Raw genomic sequence first — 18365 nt, 5'->3', positions numbered from 1 at the left:
AAGAGACAAGCAAACTATAGGCTACTTTGGGTTTCATGCGTCTAAACGATCAACTATATACAAAAATATGTCATAACGACCGGCTTGGAGATTCACTTAAACACAGTTTATGTCTTAAATGGACGTAGTTATGGAAATAGTTGGGGAGAAAATATGCTGCATCAGGAGGCTATTAGATCTGAGCTCGGTCTTAAAGGGGAAGCTGTCTATTAAACATGTGACGATTGAGCCATTACTGCGAATCAAACAACAAAAGGCAAATAGAAAATCACTTACAGTTCTTGAATAAATAACTTCTGCATTAATAAGCATTAATCTATCTATGATAAACTATGCAGTGTTATTTTACAATTGATTACTTTATTAGATTTCTTTTTAGACCACACCTGAACAGTAATGTTAGTAGACCTTCCTGAAAATTATATATATATATATATATATATATATATATATATATATATGTATGTATATAACAAAAAGAACCGTTAAGAATACCGTTAAAGTACCGGATCGATAAGCAGTATCGGTAAGATAGTAATACCATTAAAACCTTAACGATACCCATCCCTAGTTATTCCTGTGCTTCTCTTGGATGCTCTGAATATTGGATTACGTGTCTGGATTGCCCCTTGATTAAAGCTGCATTTGGATCTCAACCTTCGTGTCTCAGAGCAGTTCGTAACACCTGCTTTGTTTATTTAATATATTTGTTATACATTATTTATACAATAAGTTTTTACATTATACATTTTAAATTTTAAGTGTACAAGTGCAGATTGGTCAAGTGTTCAATAAATGTATTTGTTGAGAAATGTTGTCTATCTTAAGTAATTATTTGTGTTACATTTTATCTTTCAAATAAAAGGTTCAAATAAGAGGTTAAAAACAAGCACATATCGGCCAAATATCGGCCAAAATAAATCGGCAGCATTAATCGGCCATCGGCCGACCCGGTTTTCAAAAGATCGGCATCGGCCTGAAAAAAACAATATCGGTCGACCTCTAGATGTAACGTCATAGATTACCCTTTGGGAACATGTACAATCCTTTTTGAAATGAAGTAATATGAATTAGCATTTTGGATTTGTCTGCTTAAATTAGGGATGTGCAAACATTTTCATAATTGACTAGCGGTTGGTTTGAATGACTAGTTCAGCATAATATTAGGGATGCACCGATGCTACTTTCTCTTCCGATATTTTTTTTTTTGCACGTTTTTTTTTCAACTTGTATCTGGACTTTAAAGGACACAGATCTCTTTTTTGTTAACTAAGTTGTAAGATATCAGCTCACTTTTCTTTCACACAGTTATTTTTTGAAACCCATTCAACTTAAATATTATTATAATTTGTAAAGAATTAATAATATATTATAATAGTAATATGTAGTAATATATGTCAATCGTGCACATTTAACTTTTAAACCCTCACTCTTTCATTTTGACATTCTGAACTCTCCAGGAAGTCCTGTAAGTGTCTGTTTGTAGGCAAGGTAGTTTAATTCGCTTATTCAAATTCTGGTAAAAAACACATTCAGTGCCATTCTAAATGCGTATTATAAGTGAACCAAACTTTGAGCATCTGAGATGTTGTTTGTGAGTAGCGCTCAAATATTGCACACTGCTGTGAAGGCAAAAAATTGCCGTGAGTGTGTGTAAACAGAGGAATGCCATTCACTGACACGCTGGAGCTGCGTGTGCATTTTATATATTTACCTATTAAACACAGCCTTTTGTGATTCACAGAGCTATCGCACTTCTTCAAGTGGCTTTGAATAAAATGCACGAGTCATATGAACTACTTTGTGTTTTTATGGTTCTTTTATGTCATTTTTGGAGCTTGACATTAACAAACATGACTAACACACAGTATTGGATTTGGATTGGGCTCGTCGGACTGATTTCCGATCCATCTAAAAGCTTCAGTATCGGAGCCAATGCCGATCCAGGTATCGGATCAGTGCATCCCTACATAATATAATGTATAGTTAGGCTCTGTTATGTTCACGTGACACCAATCAGACATGCTTCAGAAGGATATATGGACACGATGTGCTGCACTTCAACATGGTAACTATTGAATTTTCAATAAGAAATATAGGTTAAATTAACATCTTATTGCACAAAACTATCAAAGTAATAAATAAGAAGGGCTACAATAAAGAGCGGTACAAAAACAGTTGCCTTATGTGCATCTTGAATGCAGAATGAGCCTCAATGTAATCAGAGGCAGAAGGCATCTCATGGAATCTCAAGGTGATCCTCGCTGTGCATTCAAAAGAACAGAACTGCAAGATGAAGCAGGTACACCTGCTAATTTACAACATCATGCATTTTAAACCTTTATTACTTTATTAAAGTGTCAGACAGAATCAGCAAAATACTTGAGTCTCTCCAAAGCACCTAACAAACACAGGAACTTCATTCACAGCAAAGGATGTTATGTTCGATAGTGATTGTCTTGAATTGTATTGTTGATGCAGTGCTTTAATTGCTAAAACAGCAGCGTTGCATAAATGGACCAAACGTAGTAAGAGTTCACTCAAAAATGTTACTCCCCCTCATGATTTCCCAGGTGTTTAGGCCTTTCTTTCTTCACCAGAAATCATTTGAAGAAAAATATTTTAGCTCAGTAGGTCCTTAAAATGCAAGAGATTGGCGATTTCTCTTTTGATGCCCAAAAATTCACAGACATAAACGTCATCCATATGATACCAGCTGTTAAATTGTCTTCTAAAGCGATACGATCACTTTTGGTGCGAAGAAAGATCAATATTTAAGTATTTGTTTTAACTAGGGATGCACCGAAATTTCGGCCGGCGAAAATATTCGGCCAAAAATGGCACTTTCGGTTTTCGGCCGAAAGTGAAAAAAGGCCGAAAATATATACCTCCTCGCTCGGCCCCTCAGTGCTCAGATTTAACTCTGGATCGATCTAGCCCTTATCACGGCGCTACCAAACAAAGGCCGATCATGTCAGCGGTGTGGAAATTCTTCAAAGTTTCTGATAAGGACATCAAATTTGAGATCTGCTGTGTTTGTTCAGCATAGCTTTCAAGATATACACAGTACAGCAAGAGATTCTACAGGAAAGTGCCACAACTAGCGCAGCTACACCACAACTTGAGACGTATCTAGCTGAACTATGCCAGAAGCGACAATCCCCTTGACTACAGTCGCATAAACAAAGACCGCTTTCCTTTGCTTGCGCAGATTGCGCACAGGTTTTATCTGCCCAAGCACCAGCACAGAGAGTGAGAGACTGTTCAGTGCAGCATCTCATGTTCTTGATGAGCTTTCTGACAGGAGAGACTGTCAGAAAGTTTAGCAACTTCTGTTCTTGAAGAGAAACCTGTCACTTGTACTTAAATAGAAAGCGGTCCAATATGATGTGAATAGCAATTACATTACACTTGTTCTTCACTTGAGGATACATCTGTCGTTTACAGTTGAGGTTGGATTTAGTTCATTTACTGCTGTTTTGCACAATAATTTTCACTTGAAGTGTACATACGTTTACATAAACAGAATAGAGCACTGATCTATATATATATATATATATATATATATATATATATATCTATCAGTGGAATAGAGGCCCTCTGCCATTCTGTGTTCTGTCTTTTGTTTTAATTAAAATTACTGTTGCATATTTAAACTTTTTGAAAGATGCTAGCTAAGTTCATTACTTGACTGTTGTTTTTCATATAATAGTTTTCTAAAACTTTACATTATTTGGATAATTGTTAATAAAATCTGTAAAATTAGATTTTTACAGAACTGAATGAAGAATAATATTTAATAAGGTTTTAATATATTTTTTGTCCAATATTGTTGTGTTACTTTCAGTGAAAGTGTGATTTTATTTTATTGGTTTGTAGTTTTTCAATTCAGATTCATTAAATTAATGAAATTAATGACAAAGTATAATATTAATACAATTATACACAAAAAAAAATAGGTAAAATAAAAATAAAATAAAAAGTTTCGGTTTTCGGCCAAGAGCATCCTGGATTTTCGGTTTCGGCCCAGAATTTTCATTTCGGTGCATCCCTAGTTTTAACTATAATCCAATGTGAGTGTAATCTTAACAAGAGGCTGGTGTCCAAGCGGAATCTCGTTAGACGTATTCCTGTTGCCATGATACCAAGTTAATCTCACATTCTCCACTTGGTTGAGACTAGAGGTCTTCACGGGTGCACCCGAGGACCCGACCCAATGTCTGTTTAACATCTGCAGTGACACGATGACTTTACCAATTGACGATTGGCTCTTTTATTTAGAAGGCGGGACTTATTCCGCCATATCGGTGTTTGACCGATGACGTAAACCGAAGTGCATTATTGCAGGGCTCTACAGTGCGAGTATTTCACTCGCATTTGCCCCTAAAAATAGATATGTGCGAACTGGAAAAATTATTTACGAGCACAGTGTGCGATTTAAAGATTACAAACGTAAACCCCCTTTTTGAGATATTTGTTTAAAAATTACAAAACCCACATTCCACAAGCGGAGTTTTCTGTGATGACGCGGTCCAGTCAGAGAGAGAAAGGTGGACAATGGAAAAAAGTAGCGGTATAGGCGACATCGCATTTTATTTTAAGCGAAAAAGAGATGAGGAGAAAGAGGAATTTGGCGAGGGGGATTCGCAAGGTTCAACTAACTAAGTCTCTTCACAAGGTTTACCGGAGACGGCTAACGTTAGGGATGCTGAGAGCAAAGCTACCGTGACCACAGCTGTCACTTCAACGTCCACTGTAGCCGGTGGAGGGAGAGCATATAGATTCAATGCGAATTGTCTCAAAATGTTCCCATGGCTAGAGTCGAAAACAACATCATGTTCTGCAAATATTGTAGAGGGCAGGAACAGGTGGGCATATCGTCCTTTTCAGATGCGGGTTTCCTGACACAATAGTGATGGGTCATTTGCGAACGAGTCGGCTCTTGTAGGTGAACGTTGGGAGCCGGCTCGCATATCAGAATCTATTTATACAAATATAAAAAAAAATTAAGATGTGAATAATCAAAAGATTTAAAAATAACGAAAAAAACTAATGAAATAATAAAGGCCTCAATGCTCAAGCGCACACATTAGTTCTGACTGTCCGCTCAGACTAAAAGCCTCACCTGTTGTTCCTGTCAATCAGACAGGCAGTGTCAACCAATGAACCAAAGATGTGTGAGGGAGGGCGGTGCCAACTTATGCTGTTCAGATTGTATTTGAATTGTTACATTTATATGCACTTTAATGTACATTGAAAAGTTATACTTTAAATGCACACGTGAAATAACGTCCTCCTTTTTTACATTTATTTCTATTTGTGGGATGCTGCAGTTTTGCATATTATTTATTTTTCTTTGATATGGTGCATTATTCTATTATCAGTACCGCCGCTACCTACATGCATACTACGCAGTTTGCGTAGGGCATCAACTCCCTAGGGGGGCACCATCTTACTCTAGGATGGCATCAGAAAGTCCACCGGCTGCCCTTACTCGTTCGCTATACGTTATTCAAGGACCCGAAAGCAGTTGCGGAACACTGACGATCGCTTCACGCGTAGGGCATCAATTTGGCCAGTGGTGGCCCTGTCTGTTATGCTGTTCAGACTGTATTCGTTTTGAATGGTTAGATTTATATGCACTTTGTTTATATACAATAAGTTATACTTTTAAATGCAGATGTTTAATAGTATTATTTTTCTTAACAAATCAAAGCATTTTCAAATAAATTGTTGTTAAGGTAGAGTATAATTTCATTTAATAACTTAATAAGAATTGTTTTAACACCAATTATGAAAAGAGCCGGAATGCCCATCGCTAATCTGAAAAGAGATAGTGTAGCGAAACATCTCACGGCGGCATATCCAGTGCTCTGGATGAGACCAGAGAAACCATCAAGCTCTGTGTAAGCAGCCTTGAGGAGGCAAGTGCTGCAGTCTGAGGAGGAGAAGTGGAAGCAGCTGAAAATAAAGATAAACATTGCATACTTCATTTTAAAGAAGAAGAACCTTTCGTCAAATTTGGGCCGCTTATCAGACTCCACCACAAAAACTGAGTTTGCATTAATCCCACATACGACAATGTGAGGAGATGATAGGTCAAATTGCTAACATAATGAGAGATCGCTGGCTGACCTCTAAGTATGCCAGACGGTCAACATACAAAAGCAGCTGGACAACTGATATCCTTTGATTTTAGTAGGCATGGGTTCAATGTGGGATTTGGGAGGTATGTGCTGTTCCACAGATGTGTGTCCCTTAGTACACGCACACACACTCTTACACGCAGTATAAATATGTATGTAATAAATTGTTTGTTAATAAACTCTGTATTTAATTTTCACTGAGCTCCTAAATTTCTTTGTGTGCTCCTAAATTTAGGAGCGCATGTACTCCTTGGGAAAAAAGTTAGCGTAGAGCCCTGTATTGGAGTCGGCACGATTTCTTAGATATTGTGGTTTGAGTTTGTTTGCTTTGTATATCTAAAATCTATGATCAGACACGTGTCAGAGCACAGACGACACCAAACTAGGGCTGCTAACCTCAGCGGCTGTGTTACTGAATGAGAAATCGTTGTTATAGTTCAAAAGGGCAAACAGTGGAAGTTATCGTATTATGCGAGATACAAAAAAAAACTGCTAAGCTGCAAAGTCGCGTTTGCCATCTGCCACCGTGACCGCAATTGGAATTTTGAAGCTGAAATAATGAGTGGATTATACAAGCTCTTTCAATCAGCAAGAGCGGAACAACATGGATGTTATTATGCCATCTTTCTTGGCAAGGAGGATTGATTGTATGCGTCACGGTAAGGTACAGGAGAGAAGGCTACTAACATTACATTAGGTAAGACACACAGGTTTATTTTCACAACTTGTAAATTAACTTGTTAATATTAATTAGCTGTGGGATCTCTGCCGGATTTAATGTGGTCTGTGTGTCCCGGCCGCTTCTGGGTCCAGATTTCAAATAATAGACTGGTCCGGGTCGGTTTTTGGAAGTACATTTAAGGCATGTCTTGGTTTTGCACGGGTCTGGGTCTGTTCCAGATAGCACATTTCCGGGTCTCTTCGGGTTCGGGCACACATTTTTGGACCTGTAAAGACCTCTAGTTGAGACATCTAGGATAAGCACACAAATGCACCTTTGTGAGAAAAGAAATGGATAAATGCAGATCTAAACCAAAATCAACCAAGCTTCTGTACAGCGTTCCTCCTCCTCACTTGTAAACAGCACTGCTCTTCCGGCTGTGACGTACGTGCATCAGTTCATGCATGTTGCAAATGCCAATGCGATTTATGACACACACACACACACACACACACACACACACACGCATGCCACTCCTGAACAGAAGCATGATTTTGAGTTTAAAAAAAGTACATATGATATTTTGGTGCAAAAAAAGATAAATATGTCTCACTTTTGATTACATTAATTTAACAGCTGGTGTCGTATGGATTATGTTTATGCTGACTGTCTGTTTGTTTTTTTGTTTTTGTTTTTTTGTAGCTTCAAAAAATAAATCTCAATTCACTTGCATTTTATGGACCTACTGAGCTAAGATTTTTCTTATTTTTCTTCAAACGTGTTCTGGTGAAGAAAGTCACTCACACCTGAGATATCATGAGGGCGAGTAAATAATGAGAGAATATAAATTTTTTTGGTGAACTATCCCTTTAAAACTTTAAATAGACAAAGTTTTTACTTCACTTTTAAACACAACAAGCTATAATCATGCAAAAGCTCTCTTCAAGATCTTGCATCTCAATTAATGTGAAAGTTGCCTCCCATTAAGACACCACTAAAAATATTTATTGTTAGTTGTTGACCCCACTAATCGACTAGTCAGTTGTTGACTAGCCGATTATTCAACCACCGTGGCACATCCCTATTTTAAAATAGTCTATCTTGTATGTTGATTATGCAATTTATAGGAGTGTGGTGTTTTTGTTTATTGATAATCTGTAAAACCTTTGTGTGCAAATCAACTTGCATTGAAAGTGTAGCATTTCTTTGAACTTAAAGTGCCTTGACAAGTTGTTCAGTAATGTAATTACTAAATGCAGTGCATGAGACTGCTCTTTCCAAAATGGGTTTTTTAGTGCCGTCAATAATTTACCATCCACAGGAGGTAAGGAGGAATTGGCCAGCCTCTTATTTTCCAGAAAACAAACTGAACTTTTGCCTTCAATGTTCTTGGGTGTAGTTTAAGTCCAATCCATATACAAGATCAATTGGTCATTGATGTAAATTTCATTTTCATTTTGTTTTGTATTCACACAGTCTTTATGTCTTTACAGCAAGCACTGATTGGAGAGCATGGCTCACTCCAAGAATCGAGCCATGGATGGCAAGATCACCTACCCGCCGGGGGTGAAGGAGATCTCAGACAAAATCTCAAAGGAGGAGATGGTGCGGAGACTGAAGGTAAAGTCTGATCTGTCATTCATCCAAGTGGAAACGGCGTATTATAGCAGAAATAATTTGTGCAGATCTTTTCATGTTTAGAAACCTCAACATTTCAACTTGACCCCTCAACTTAAAGGGTTAGCTTATTTATCCAAAAGTGTAAACTGTTACCCATATATTCCAAACTCATGTGGCATTATTCTGGGAAAAACAAGGAGAAATTTGAAAGAATGTTGATATGTTTTTGCATATAAAATGTATTCTGCCTTGCGTCTCCTTTTGTGTTCCAAGGAAGAAAGACAGGCACACAGGTTTGAAAGAACATGAGATTGAAAACATGATGACAGAATTCATTTGTCAGACAGAAAGAAGTGATTATTTTTCTGCTAGTATTTCAGAGAGTTTTTACAGCTTGTAGACTGTGTTCCACTTGTCTTTTTTTAAATGAGAGGGCCAAGTGAAGGTGTGTTTCCAATTAGATTTTCTTGCATCACATTGTTAGCTGTATGCTTCGATGACTCACTGCTTTATGGTGCTGTTGAACCCCAGATGGTGGTAAAAACTTTCATGGACATGGACCAGGATTCGGAGGAGGAGAAGGAGCTCTATCTGAACTTGGCTTTGCACCTTGCCTCTGATTTCTTTCTCAAACACCCAGATAAAGATGTCAGACTGCTTGTGGCCTGCTGTCTAGCCGATATCTTTCGCATCTATGCGCCTGAGGCTCCGTACACATCACCTGATAAACTAAAGGTTGGAAAACTCAATATGTTATTTGAATGTCATGTTAGTTATTGTTTGTAAAGAGCAGTAAATGTTTATATCTTAAAGATATATGGTAATTACCTTTTTTAAATTCCATTGTTTATGTACTCTATGTAATGTCTATAGTTTCTTAAAGGTATAGTTCACCCAAAAAGGAAAATTCTCTTATCATTTACTCACCCTCATGATATTCCAGGTGTATTTGACTTTCTTTCTTCACCAGAACACATTTGAAGAAAAATAGAAAAATATCTCTGCTCAGTAGGTCCTTAAAATGCAAGTTGATGGTGACATGACTTTTGATGCTCCAAAAAGAACAGGTAGTCAGCATAATATTCAGTATTACATCTGAATCATGGCAACACTAATACGTCACACGAGAGACAGTGTGATCTCCACCCTCTCATGAAGCTTACCGGAAGGGTTGGATTATACTTAAAAAGGTATTTAAATATTGATCTTTTTTCACACCAAAAGTCATTATCACTTTAGAAGACATTAATTTAACCGCTGGAGTCGTACTGAAGAGCTTGTGAGTCGTTTTACCATCCACTTGAATTTTAAGGACCTACTGAGCTGAGATATTTTATTTTTTTTTTCTTCAAACGTGTTCTGGTGAATAAAGTCACACTTGGGATATCATGATGTTGTGAAATAAGATAATTTATTAATAATAATTCATAATAAATAATAAGATAATTCATTTTTGGGTGAAATATACCTTTAAAATGTCATTCTATACTTTTGTGGCATTTACTTTTAGCCTAGTGCACTTTCCATTTTTCAAATTTTACACATGTAGAAATACATGACATATATGTATATATGAGATAAAGAATACAATCATACCAGTAGAGTATCATTTTTTTTCTTTACATAAATATTGTTCAATAATGGATTTTGCAGGTATGATAACTAAAAAGGCGGATAACCGATGAATCGGTTGATTTAGTTTTTCTTTAAATCGATTTATAGAATTTTAAAATCTTTTCTTAAGCCGAAAGTATACTTTGATTTTGATGTAAACACTCAGCATCTACATACAGGTTTACCTCCAATTCTACATTACGGTACCTCCCCCTCATTTTGGACACTGTGTTGAGATCAATTGACCAGCTGAATGCTACACTCTTTATCTGAATACTACACCACTTTATTTACACTTGCTGTTGTGGGATTAATTAAATGACCCTTCGCCTTTAAGCCCCGCCTTAAAAGTGCTTCTGACCAATCCTGTCTGAGCAACTGTTGCCCTGCCACCATTACTCTGACACGCGTTTGCTATTTTCCATTGACAGCCTATGGAAGTAATGTGTGTTTGAGTAATTCTAAGTGGGATTTTATTAAAATAAAATGAAAAATGTATAACGCATTGTTGCCGGATAATTTATAATAGTAACACGAGTTACCCAGAGAGGATACCCGCAGTGTTTTTCTTTCTTTTTTAAAATTGTCTTTAAATGAATCTGAATAAAATCATGTTATGGATTAAACTGTCAGTACTTTTTTCCCAAATAAACATATAACATCTGCAACAGCACCTAGATTTGCTCCAAGGTAAAGTTAATTACTGAACGTTAATCAATTTATGTATTGATTCAATTAATAGTAAAAGGGATAGTAAATAAACAGCTCACAGCATCAAAATGAGTGTATTATGAGATGTTATAAACAGCTCTGATCTTACGCTTATGTTATTAGAAGTGTAATCGCTATAAAATATTTTTTATTTTCAATTTACTGTAATTGTTTACCTTGATTCTGATTCACAGTCTCCACCATTTGTAATCAAATTACTTTGTAATTTAACTTTATTCTTTTACAAAAAACTTATGATAAATATGCATTACAATGTCACTGTTTTTACCAGCCTACGTAAAAATATTATCCATTCCGTTAGCCGAAAAACGTGTCTTCACCACAATCTCCCATTTATTCCTGTGGAGAGTTCTGCAGAGCTTGTCAGAGCGAGCAACAGTAAACAAGGGGGGGCGAAGCTTTGCCAAGTGTCAATTGGCAAATATACTTTCAAATAGGGTATTTCTGCAATTGCGTTGATAACTGAAAAAGCTATATTCGTTTGACTGTATGAAATACAAATTGCTGAAAACTGAATTGGTGTTGACATGCAAATGTTGATTTTGTATGTTATTGTGTTCATGATTGCGACATCACAACTATGAACATTTCTGAACAGCAAGCTTCATTTTCCTAAATGGTTTGGGTGGACTGGGTAGATTATGTCTACATAATATATTGAACTCTTATTTCAAAATAACAAGGAAATACCTTGTTTTTCCCTGTATCCAAAACTGTGTGGTTTATTTTGGGAAAGAAGCATCAGTATGCACTGCACCAATTAGCATATTTACCATTGTGTTCTTAAAATGATGGGCTGAAAATTTTAAAGGTGGTGTTTGTGTGCAGGTCTATTTTTCTTCACCTAGAACAAAAGAAAGCAGAGGATTGAGTAGTTCTCCAGAAAATAACACATTTCTCTTTCATTGTGTAGTCTTGCCTCTGCAGGTGCTTAAAATATTAAACTCTCTGCTCTTCTTTTCCACTCAGGATATTTTTATGTTCATAACTCGACAGCTGAAAGGGTTGGAGGACACCAAGAGTGCCCAGTTTAATCGATATTTTTACCTACTGGAGGTATGTCACCCATTCTCAAGTAACACACTCTCAAGCAAGTTCTTCCCATAGTTTTTGAACCAGTGTCTGATCTTTTCTCTTCCCTTCTGGCTCTCTAGAACATCGCTTGGGTGAAATCCTACAACATCTGCTTTGAATTGGAGGACAGTAATGAGATCTTTACTCAGCTCTACAGAACGTTGTTCCAAGTGATCAAGTGAGATTTGTTGTTTAGGTTTATCCATTCAAGCATTACTTTGGAATTAGGACTGGCTGATATTTTTAGCCTTCTGACGATATTCAATATCTCTTTTAAAGGAATGTTCTAGGTTCAATGCAAGTTCAGCTCAATCGATAACATTTGAGGCATAACCTTGATTATTACAAAAATCTGTTTCAACTGGTCCCTGCTTGAAATTGCTCATGAAACTTAATAAATCCAGTTTACTTGGAGGCAAAAAAAGAAATTCAAGAATGTAAAACTAGTCCTATGACACACTCATTACAGCTCGGGCGTACTTCATATTTCTGTGCACCAAAGTGTACTTTGGCCTTTAGGAAACTTAACAGCCTCTTTAAAAAAGTATATTAAAATCATTGCAATATTTACGATTGTGCTTCATTTTATATTGCCAAAAATATTGTTGCTAATATATAATGAATATTGCTCAGACCTTAGTAAGTGTATTGTTTACATCTCCCTATTCAAGTGCCTTTTTATAATCCTTTGATTTCTACTGGCTCTTTGTTGGTGCATACAGCAGTGGTGAATCTTGACATTTCTGCTGTCATAATTCTGTAAAGCATCTCCTTGTTTTACTGCGTTGTGTTTGAGATGTAAATGGGAAGCTGCAGCCTATTTGTTATCGCCTAATGAGCTGTCAGTCTCTTACACGGCAATATTATTTCCCTGCATTCGGTCTGATGACAATGATGTGCGTGAGTCCCAGGTGGGAACCTTTCATTGCATGCGCACTATAGCAGCTGCAATGTGGGCGATTCATTTCAGCCACTGATGTTCACTCAGTCGGAAATGTCATCTATGAGCAGAACACGGCAGAGCTCGGAACTCATGTGTAAATGGAAAAGCTTAGTAATGTTCTCTCTGCGCCATTGTGTATGTGTTGTTTTTTTTTCTCTGGTGCACCTGATTTTATCTCTTGCATGGATTTACCGTAATGTTTTTTTCCTATTTAGCAATGGCCACAACCAGAAGGTCCACATGCACATGGTGGATCTCATGAGTTCAATTGTATGTGAGGGCGACACAGTCTCGCAGGAACTTTTGGACACTGTTCTGGTTAACCTGGTCCCAGCACACAAGGTACAGAGAACAAATATACCTGTATATGGTAGAATCTTAGGAAAAAGTTGTATGGGTCACATTTCATCCCAAAATCATAAGAATTTTTTTTTTTTAATCTTGCACAAAGCATAAAAACTTCTTTCATGTGTACAGGGTTAAAAAAATAAATGCATTATTATTTCTTTCCTTTTGATTTTGTGGGAAAAAATGGCAAGGATTAATTTACAAATACCTGGCAGTCATTACAGATATTAAGGTTCCTTTTGTGATTGTAACTTTTGTGCTCCATCTTGGCCTGCAGAATCTCAACAAACAAGCATACGATCTGGCCAAAGCTTTGCTGAAGAGAACTGCTCAGGCCATCGAGCCGTACATTACCAATGTGAGTAAACGTGATTTATTATTGTTCACTTTTTATAGATAATACACCCCACCGCTTGCTTGCTGTGTCAGAATCATGCTGACAAGGATATGTGAAAGGGCTTCTCATCTGTTTAAATCATGGATAACCCCTAATGAACCTCTATGTGTCGACTCCAACCCCGAACACTTTGTGAAACTCGTTGAGGCTTGCAGCATTAAATGGAGATCAAGAGAAACTCTCCTCACTGAAACGGCATGTTGAGTTTAAAGACATCATCAGTAGCACCCAGAGGAGCATGCAGTGCTGTAATACTGTGAACTATATTCCCTGCAGTACTCATTAAAAAGCAACAGAGAAGTGTGGAGGGCCTTACTAGAGGACAGTCATTCTCAATAACTTAAGAGATCAGCGATACAAATGGAAATCTAAAGATATTTAATGTTTCAAGTTCACATTCCTCTTAATGATCCCACTTCTTTATAAATTCTATATTTTAAAGGAAATAAGAAATGCAATTATTTTTGAAATTACTGCCTCAGCAGTTTGTCGCCAAACAATGACATCATTTCAGATTTCAACAAAAGAGATATAAAATCACAAGTTAATTTAATACAATTCTTGCAAAAGGTATGTGACTTATTTTTTATGTGGCATGAATGCAGACAAAAAATAACTTGTCCTAACTGTATATTAAAAAATATACAGAACAAAAATTGGTTACATTTTAATTTATTTTGATTAAAAAAATGCACAAGTCTCGCAAGCCTTAAGTACACAACACAGTAATAATTCTTGTAATCTAATAATTAGTCTTAACTCTTTATTAAAAAAAAAAATACTTCGAATTCTGCTCTTATTATCATGTTTGTGCGTAGATTAAATGTAAGTATAATTTGGTAAAAACAATTGTGTGTGTCTTAAGTGCATTCTTTTCATTTTGAGCTTTACTATGCAATAATACACTAACATAGGCCTTATGATTAATGTGTCATTATACTAGAGTCTCTCCCATGAAATCCAAACACAAGTGGTCAAAATAAGAAGCATAATATGACCGGTTATAATGGTGATGTCACGCTTGTTTACTTCTGATTGAATTACCCCAAACGGGTTGAGGCATTCTTTTATTTTGCTTGTTTACATGTTGTCATGAATTAACTCTCCCGTTGAGTTTGTGCATGAATTTTGGGATATTTTCACCTGTTAATCAACCGATGCACTAAAGGAAGAGTTTTAAACTGGCACGCGAGATGGGAACAACACGGGCTGCTTTTGAACTGTCGGGAAAATCCTCCATGGCAAGTTTATTTTTTAATTTGTCAGACATTTCCAGTTAACGGAAATCCTGCTGCGCTCAGTGTCCAAGGTTCTATAAAGCTAAATTTGCCCTCCATGGGAAATTATAATATATCATGCTTGCAAATTTCCTATTGATGATGCATAAATATGACATCATCTTAAATTGTATCCAACTGTATTTGCTGATTTGGATTAAAACATCCCATAAATACCAGTATAAATATTTCAATCTTTCTATTAATTTGTTTATTTATAAATAAAATTGGAGTGGTGTGAATCTTAACTAAAGAAATTTACAGACGTTTAAAGTAAATTTATTAAAAGTAAAATGGTAATTAAAATAACGCTGTAAATAAAATGCATGATAAAAGTTAAGAAACAAAATGAGAAAATGCAATTATTTATTTATATAATTTTGTAGCCTAAGTTCTCTATTTATTTAATTCAGAGAATAATACTTTCATATTGCTGACATGTTACACTTTTCTCCAAGTATTTTCTGTTTGTTTATTTATTTATTAAAACGTTTATATAAAGGAAAAGAAGAAAAAACATTGAAAGTGATTGAGTAGAGTGATAACTGGGCAGAAATGCTGCTATGGTGCAAACGCGGAGCAGGTTTCTTTCCTAGTAGGGTGCGAGAGAGGAGCAGAATATCTCATCTGACCTTCATAATAGCAGTCACACTCTATGGCTGCGATGCTAAATTTCAGACACTGCCCAAACTTCGTCGGAGGCTGAAAATCATCGCAAAGGCTATTAATCGGCCGTCTGTGAACATGTCACACTAAATGTTGTAAGATTGCCGATTTTGCAATGTGAAGGATTCCCAAAATTTGTCTCATCATGGCCAAAATCGTACAGTGTGCACATACCTTTAAGTACGGATAACACACAAACCATTATCGGTTAATTTCTAGTCCGAAATGACTTGCGGTTCAGTCAAGTGTGTCAGATTAATTTAACAGCTCTGACTGATTCATAAGTGTTTTTTGCTCACTAAAAAAAAACAGGCTCGTAAGAGTAATTTGTTCGGGAATCGCACTACATGCACAAGATGTTTCGAGTTTTAATAGCGCAGGAACCGCTGTCGTTAATGCATTTTATTACACTTCGATAGAAAAAGCATCTCCGAGAACAGTTAGCGGAATCGAAAGTCATGGTAATCTTTAATTTCCATATATTTTTTTTAAATGGGACTGTTTCTAAATTAAAGATTTTAAATTAAAATTACAAGTCCATCCTGCCTAAAGATAAAGCCACTTTTTAATTTTTATCTGATTCAAGCTGCCTCATACTACTCTCTAAATGATGCTATGATATGAGTTGCTGCCACAGAGATATGTGGTGGGTTTAAAGGGCGCTGTCTTAGTGGTGTGCGGGAGACATTGATGGATGCGAGTGTGTGTGATGTGTGTGACATTTTGGTCTCTCAGTTCTTCAACCAGGTGCTGATGTTGGGGAAGACTTCAGTCAGTGATCTGTCAGAACACGTCTTTGACCTGATCCTGGAGCTCTACAACATCGACAGCCATCTACTGCTTTCTGTCTTGCCTCAGCTGGAGTTCAAGCTGAAGGTAAGATGGCTCAGTTTCGATTTTAACATTTAAACGGATTTACGATAGCTTGGGGATTTCAGATAATGCTTTTGAGGGTCTGCCTGCATAATATATGTATTGCAAGGTTTTTTGGTTCCTGTGGAAAAGTGTTAGACCAGTTTATTGGCCAGATATTTGGCTGTTTTCACTATTTTTCTAAATCTGCCTGTTCTAAAAACTGCTGCATCTTATTTTGTCTTGCCTGTTGCCCTTCTGATGTAAGGATTGTTTATGGTTTAGTTTTGTATGGGTATTTAGCTACTTCCTAGAATGCATTTTTACCCCTGCTCCTAACCTATAATGAGACCCTCATTGCAGGCTTTAGGACATCTTTTAAATTGCTCATGATTAACGTCTAATAACATCAAGGAAGATATACTTTTTTTACAACCTAGTCACGCTTTTCTTGTGGCCTGTGGGTTTAAAAAGAACCTCAACAAAACCTTAAGTTATTAACTTTGGTAAAGACTTGATTACTCATATGGAGATGTGTTTTCATAATGGCCAAATAAATGATTTTCCTTCAGTGGCTTACCTGATTTTGGGTGCTGTATCTATTCAGTCTAACAAATGGAAAAGTCATTGTCTTACTCTGGCAGTTTATAGGTCATTTATAGCTTAAATTTGTGTGTTTCTAAGAAATGAATAAAATAATTTCATGTAGTTCCAGTGACCATTTTTGCATACACTTAAGGAAATTGTTTATTCCAGGCTTTCTGAAATGTCACGTTAATGATAATTTTTTTTTTTCCTTAAGTCGCTTAAAGGAATATTCCGGGCTCAATACAAGTTAAGCTCCATCGATAGCGTTTGTGGCATAATGTTGATTGAATTTATATTAAATCTTGTTTTCTTTAAAGAAAAGAAAAAAATCAAGGTTACAGTGAGGCACTTGCAATGGAAGTGAATGGGGCCAATGTTTTGAGGGTTTAAAAGCAGAAATGTGAAGCTTATAGTTTTGTAAAAGCACTTGCATGAATTATTTTGTTATTTGTCATACATGTTTGTTTAATTGCATAATTTGTACAATTTACAAGTATTTACATTGATTTGTTGAGAACATGCTAAAAGTGGAATTGCTGTTAAGATGATAGATGAGCGCATGTTAACGGGAGACTCGAACGACTATCTCATCTGTGCTATGCATGATTAGAAATGGTTTTTGTTTCGTTTTTGATCAACATCTGTCCATAGAGATCATAAAGGGTATTAAAAGAGACCTTATTCAATGACAAATGGGTCACTTGGATTTCTTTGGACATGCATTACACAGAACAACTTAATCTCAACACGCAGTGAAAGGATTTCACTGCTGAATACTCCACTATACTACCCTATTCATTCACTGGTGAGTGAAATCTAACCATTTACCAGCCAGTTGCCAAATATATAAATTTTAGCCACATAGCTTGAAATTGCAAATGCGAGTGATTTCCTCACAGTGTAGTGGAGGGTTGCGCATAGATAAAAGATCGTTTTTGAGATTCAAGAATCGATATTGAGATCGTTCAAATTAAGATGCAATAAATGCATAAAAAAAAAACTTGCTATTTTTACCCTCCCCTAATAAGCGGAGTTCTTACAGATGTTTGAGGAGTGTGCATGTGTGTGGAACAGACCGAATATCATGTCAAATGTTGGAGCCCAACAATAAGTCAACAGCTATTTTTGGAAGAGCAATGGGAAAAGCACCAACTATACACACCGATGGCAAATTGTGAAATGTCGACTGTCCCTCTAATTTGCTTTTATGTGCTCATAAAATGGTGGAACAGCATAGTTTTACATAAGAGGGAAACCCCACAATTGCAGCGCAATTCCCCTCCAAGTCGCGATTTAAAAGTTAAGGAAACAAGCACAGCAACAACTCTGGAATATCTGGAAATAAAGCGAAGCAAAGGAGAATAAAATATTGAAGTCTATATGTATATATACATACACACAAACACACACAAGAGTAAAGAGTATGTTGCTTATACAGTCCATGAAA

The 18365-nt window shown here is 36.4% G+C and overlaps 1 protein-coding gene across 2 annotated transcripts in view; it reads left to right on the top strand.

Annotated features, from left to right (window-relative positions):
• Positions 1 to 18365, top strand: part of LOC127631955 (sister chromatid cohesion protein PDS5 homolog B-like) — a 68689-nt gene that overhangs the window by 5243 nt on the left and 45081 nt on the right. For both annotated transcript variants that reach the window (XM_052110378.1, XM_052110379.1), the window contains 7 exons: positions 8301 to 8427; positions 8959 to 9162; positions 11743 to 11829; positions 11928 to 12025; positions 13006 to 13132; positions 13416 to 13496; positions 16214 to 16354. In XM_052110378.1, the coding sequence (XP_051966338.1) occupies positions 8320 to 8427; positions 8959 to 9162; positions 11743 to 11829; positions 11928 to 12025; positions 13006 to 13132; positions 13416 to 13496; positions 16214 to 16354 (846 nt within the window). In that variant the 5' untranslated portion in view covers positions 8301 to 8319. The remainder of the gene's footprint in view (positions 1 to 8300; positions 8428 to 8958; positions 9163 to 11742; positions 11830 to 11927; positions 12026 to 13005; positions 13133 to 13415; positions 13497 to 16213; positions 16355 to 18365) is intronic.

Source organism: Xyrauchen texanus, chromosome 38 (genome assembly GCF_025860055.1).
Source record: "Xyrauchen texanus isolate HMW12.3.18 chromosome 38, RBS_HiC_50CHRs, whole genome shotgun sequence".
Classification (NCBI taxonomy): Eukaryota; Metazoa; Chordata; class Actinopteri; order Cypriniformes; family Catostomidae; genus Xyrauchen; species Xyrauchen texanus.
Note: the sequence above shows the minus strand (reverse complement) of the source record. Positions and strands in the feature narration are given on the sequence as shown.